The 6,000-nt window shown below is 40.2% G+C and overlaps 1 protein-coding gene across 1 annotated transcript in view; it reads left to right on the forward strand.

The window, feature by feature from the left end:
* Positions 1-6,000, forward strand: part of HELZ (helicase with zinc finger) — a 164,149-nt gene that overhangs the window by 71,350 nt on the left and 86,799 nt on the right. Inside the window, exons 13-14 of the mRNA XM_021716430.1 lie at positions 285-618; positions 1,457-1,587. Of these exons, the coding sequence (XP_021572105.1) occupies positions 285-618; positions 1,457-1,587 (465 nt within the window). The remainder of the gene's footprint in view (positions 1-284; positions 619-1,456; positions 1,588-6,000) is intronic.

The following is a 6,000-nucleotide window of genomic DNA, read 5'->3' on the forward strand; positions in this document are numbered from 1 at the left end:
TCACATTTAGTTTTAGTTTAAGTATTCAGTTTTTTTTGGAGTGTGAGTATTCAACACACACCTAGTGTGTGTCTTTATGTAACTTGCACAGGAGTTTATTCACTTTTAGAAAAGTTCTGTTATCTCCAGCTTGGATTCAAGACAGAAAGATGGGTTTAAGTACAACAAAGTGGAATTGATATAGTTTTAGTTTTGGGTATATTTATATTGTATTTATTTTTTACTCTTCTAGTTTTCAAGTTTTGATGTAAAATATTCAAATTAGTTTTCTACTTCTGATTTAGGTTCAACCTTAAAGTGCAATTGCAGATTCTAGCAAGCTTCATGCTCACTGGAGTTTCTGGAGGTGCAAAGTATGCTCAGAATGGACAACTTTTTGGTCGCTTTAAGCTTACTGAAACACTTTCTGAAGATACTTTGGCTGGACGACTGGTGATGACCAAAGTCAATGCTGTTTATTTATTACCAGTTCCTAAAGAGAAGTTAGTACAGACCCAGGGAACCAAAGAGAAGGTTTATGAAGCTACTATTGAAGAGAAAACAAAAGAATATGTATTTTTAAGGATATCCAGGGAATGCTGTGAAGAACTTAATCTTCGGCCTGATTGTGACACACAGGTATGTTTGAAGGTAGCCACTCAACTCAGCCATGGCTGCTATTATCTCATTGCCAGCTAGATAGCCTTCCTCTGGTTTGGTTTTCCTTCTGCCATAAATAAAAGTGCAGCTGACTCAGAAGTCTTATACTGGTGGTTTGAGAATGGGATCCCTGGTAACTCCCAGAAAAAAATGAATTTTTTAAACTTAAGTAATATCTAGAATGTTCCAGTTTTATATAACGTTGAGCTTTCTGTTGTGAGTTTTAAGTCAGCAAGGGAAGAACAAATGAAAAGAAACTACTTAAGCTACGTTTGGGGACATCTCTCTTCTGCACTTGTATCCCTGTTTTCTTTTTCTTTATGGGTTTTTAGGTGAATGTGTCTTCAGTCTGCCATATTTAACTGGAAGGCTAATCTTTTTTCTTTTCAAACAGAAAACTCGGTCAGTATTATTTGTTCATAGTACATGGATACAGTGTCTAGAGCTGGTTATCAATCATATTTCCTTGATGTCCTGATTTTTATCAAATATATCCTTATAGGAATGGTGCAGTCAGATAACCTTTATCTAGAAATTAGGTAATTTACAAATGTATCATTTTCTTAATGTGTAGAGTTATGTTAATAGTATTACATCATTGGTACTGTTCAATGAGACAGTCCTTGTCAAGTGCTTCTTACGGTGTTTATTGATAAAGCAGATGTTCATCATCAGCACCACTATTGCTAAAATTTGATTCTACTTTTACAAATCTCTAAATGTGTTCCCCAACAGTTGTCTCCACATAGTATTCCAGTGAGCTGCCAGCACTGATGTTTGCTTTAAGGCTTCTAAAAAAATTCATTTTGTGTTCCAGGTTGAACTGCAGTTTCAGTTAAATCGCTTACCCCTCTGTGAAATGCACTATGCACTAGACAGGATCAAGGACAACGGGGTCTTGTTTCCAGACATCAGTCTGGCTCCCACCATACCTTGGAGTCCCAACAGGTACACAAAGGAGATGTCGTTCATGTTAGAGGAAGTCATGCTGTTATTAAGTTGAATACCTGGATTAAATGACTCAAGCACACTTGCACCAGAAAGTTTGCCTGTGCTCTTCCGGAGAGTGGGTTACCCTTGGAGTGGAGCATTTGAGGTTCATCATCTGTGTGGCTTCCAGGGCTTTTCTCAGCTGCCTTAGTTTGATAGAACGACAAGTGATTTAGTTAGGAGTACTTCCAAGTAGAAGTGGACTGAGAAAATCACACCCTTTCCAAAGTGCTTCAAATAGTTCATTTAAATAATTTTGAAGGACAGAAGAGTTTTGTAACTTAGCAAAATGGAGAAAGTGTGATAGAAGAAACTACTTTAGTAGCTGCTCTCCAGTTCATGGTTGTGTGAATATCCTTCTGCTTAAGTTCTTTTTGGCTTGCCTTTGCATGCAGTTGAGTGAAGTACTTCCGTTTGCTACACGCATAGACACAGGGATCTTTGTACGCCTGGGTCTGTCGTTCATCTTTTCACTGGGTTCCATCCCCTTGGCCTCTCTGCCCATGCTCAGCTCCTCCCTCCCTCCCTCCCATCTCAGTGGCTCGCCACAATAGAAGTTTGCTTATCACTGTATCAATTCAGTCGTGGTGGGGTGGGCTTTTCCGTGACTGATGGAGGCTCTGGGGTAGTTTCCAGAGTCACCCTGGGTGTTGATGTTCAGCTGGCAGACAGGGAAAGAAGGAGCACAGAGGATCATGGGGGAAGCTTTTCATGGGCCAGGCCTAGACATGGCATATGTCATCTCCCTCATGTTCCATTTCTTCTGGTCCTAAAAATAGAACAAAACAAAATAAGCCTTACGACACAAAGGCTGAATCATTTCTCTCTGCTTTTGCATATCCTTACTGCCCTGTCTCCTCTCTTTTTACTGTTAAAATTCTTGAGAGGGGATAGTCTGCATGTTTCTAGTATTCTTCTTTATTCATGCTGTAACCTCTGTTTTCCACTTGCTTACACTCCTGAAAGGGATCGGTGATCTACTAATTGTAAAAATCTAGCGACAACTCCTCAGGCCTCATCTCCTTCAGCTTCTCTGCATGCTTTCCTTTCTTTTCATTCTCAGAGCCAGTGCTTCATTTAGACTTGGGCTACTTCCAGCTGCCTTTCTTTAGGTTTTTTTTTTATGTGGGGTACAGTTCAGGGTTAGGTCCATCAGTGGTCATCATACAGGTGAAGTTTGGGCCTCCCATTGGCCTTTACTTCGCCTGGCTTGGGATCAGGTACCCTTATTAGTGTTCTGTGGCCCCCGGCGGTGACCTGGTACTGCCAACTGCATTCATGTAGTCTTATGGTAAATATTCAGGGTCCATTTAATGAGTGAGAACACGTGGTACTCAGTTCTTTGTTTCCTGTCCTGCCATCTGTGGCCCGTTCTCTGGTTCAACCCACATGTTTCTCCCTGTGTTAGTTTTCTAAAATAATTGTGTCATTTCACTGCTCAGCAGTCTCTGAAGGCTTCTCCAAAGCTCTAGCGTATGGTCTCATTGACTGTGTTTTCCAGCAGTATCTTTTTAAGTTGCTTTGACTTTTGTCTACGCGGCACTCCCTTGCTCCCTCTAAATCCCCATGCTTTAGCCATGTTGAATTACCTTGAAGTTTGTTTAATTTGCACTATAATTATTTGCCTCCTTACCTTTTTGCTATTCTTTTAAAAAATTTTCAGTTGTGAGAAAATCCACATAACAAAATTTTACATCCTAACCATTTTCAGTATATAGTTTGGTAGTGTTAAATACATTCACGTTGCTGGGCATGGTGGCTCAAGCCTGTAATCCCAGTATTTTGGGAAGCCAAGGCGATAGGATTGCCTGAGCCCACGGGTTTGAGACCAGCTGGGGCAACTTGGTGAGACCTTGCCTCTACAATAAATCAAAAATTAGCTGGGCGTGATGGCTTGTGCCTGTAGTTCTGGCTACTTGGAAGACTGAGGTGGAAGGATCGCCTGAGCCCAGCAGGTCGAGGCTGTAGTGGCCGTGAGTGTGCCACTGCACTCCAACCTGGGAGACGGAGTGAGACTCCCTACCCAAAAAAAAAAAAAAAAAAAAAAAAAAGAGTAAGTCCAGCTTCAAGTAGATGAACCTGACTCTTCCACTTCATTTTTTCAACAAGTATTTATTGAGTCCCTGTCATGTGCTAGACTCAGTTGTTTTGTGCTTTCAAGCATGATTTCTCTCAAGTTAATTTTTGTTGATTGTATACATTTCTACTTGATGTACCCTAAGCTTTGTAAAGGAGGAACTATGTCTTATTTATCTTTGGACACTAAAGATAATGTCTTGCACATTATTCCTATTTGACACATTTAAGTTAATAAGAATTTCAAATGTAAAGAAGAAATGAGGGTTTCAAATGTGAGGCCATACCCATAAACTTCTAGGCATTTTTACTTGATATGCTCTCTTTGGAAAAGTATGCTGTATATAGCATAGTATATTCCAATACTACTGACTGTAAGTGTGAACTGCAAAAGTAACTAAGAAAATATTACGTAGCAGAAAACTTTCAAACAGGAAAAGACTTCATACTACTGTAATTTAAATAGTAATTAAAAGGTATCTGTGTCTAGGAAAATACTGAGAAACTACTAAACACTTAAAATCTTTTCTGGAATAATGTAGGCTATAGATAGGCAAGTGAAGTTGAGAAATTTTTTTTGAGCATGTAATCTGTAATTTTGATAATGCATTAGGAGAGGGGAAGAACTTTGGATTAATTTGGTTCTGGGAATAAAATAAGTTTTATTTTATTCAGAATCAACTTGACAAAACTATGTTGTTTTAAATGGTGAAAGTCAGAGATGGGCTGGGCTCGGTAGCTCAGCCTATAATCCCAGCACTTTGGGAGGCCGAGGTGAGTGGATTACCTGAGCCCATAGGTTCGAGACCCATCCAGGCAACTTGGCGAGACCTTGTCTCTACAATAAATAAAAAATTAGTTGGGGGTGGTAGCGTGCACCTGTAGTTCTGGCTACTTGGAAGGCTGAGGCAGAAGGATTGCTGGACCCAGCAGGTCGAGGCCGCGGTGGCTGGGAGTGTGCCACTGCACGCCAGTCTGGGCAACAGAGTGAGACTCCAACTCAAAAAAAAAAAAAAAAAAAAAGTCAGAAATGACTCTTAGCATGTATATTGTAAATCTTCTTTCCCTTATTAAAACAGGCAGTTCAATAAATACAGTTTGCTTTATTAATTGGCTTTCTATAAATGTTCATTCATGACTAGAAATTGCTGAGACAACTGACATTGATAAAGTTTCTGATCTGCTCTGAACCATTTATTTGCACTGAAACAATTTATAAGCAGAATGGGCTATATAAATAAGATAAAGAGATACTGACATATTTCAGAATTATACATGTAAATCTGTCACTAATCTCTTTAGACTTATGCTTATATATCTCATATATTTCATTCCTAAGTTTATTAAAACCCCCATATTTGAAAGATTAAAGGATATTTTATAAACTTTTTGCTTTTTAAAGTGCATACTAGTCAAGTAATATTTCATTTTAAAAAAATCTTCAGAGGGAGATGGAATTAACAGTAGCAAATATCTGTCTGGGAACAGGGAAGCACCTCATATCAACAGGGTGCCTGAATGAAACGCAATTGTATACCTAACCCTTAACTGTACCCCACAACTTCATAATAAAAAATAAATAAATAATTTTAAAAAAATCTTCAGAAACTATTATACTAATAGACGCTAACCTTAGTTGAGCTTTTATTGCTCCATAATTTTTCTTTCTTTTTTCTAGTACTTTTTAATTTAATGTAATTTAATTTAATTTTTTGAGTTGGAGTCTCACTCTGTCGTGCAGGATGGGGGGCAGTGGCATGCTCACAACCACTGCAGCCTGACCTGCTGGGCTCCAGTGATCCTTTCGCCTAGCCTTCCAAGTAGCTGGAACTATAGGCATGCGCCATCATACCTGGTTAATTTTTCTTGATTTATTGTAGAGATGGGGTCTTGCCAAGTTGCCCAGGCTGGTCTCGAACCCCTGGGCTCAGGCAATCCTCTCACTCTGGCCTCCCAAAGTGCTGGATTATAGTTGTGAGCCACTGTTCCCAGCCAATACTTTATTTTATTTTAAAGATAAGGGGTAGCCGGGCTTGGTGGCTCAGCCTGTAATCCCGCGCCTTTGGGAGGCTGAGGTGAGTGGATTCTTAGCCCGCTGGTTTGTGACCCGCCTGAGCAACTTGGCGAGACCTCATCTTGACAATAAATCAAAAAATCAGCCGGGTGTGGTAGTGCGCACCTGTAGTTCCAACTACTCGGAAGGCGGAAGGATCGCCGGAGCCCAGCAGGTGAAGGCTGTGGTGGCCGGGAGCGGCCCCGGCACTCCAGTCTGGGCGACGGAGTGAGACTCTGACT

This window comes from Carlito syrichta, unplaced genomic scaffold (assembly GCF_000164805.1).
Source record: "Carlito syrichta isolate Samal-C Ts95f unplaced genomic scaffold, Tarsius_syrichta-2.0.1 Scaffold308813, whole genome shotgun sequence".
NCBI lineage: Eukaryota > Metazoa > Chordata > Mammalia > Primates > Tarsiidae > Carlito > Carlito syrichta.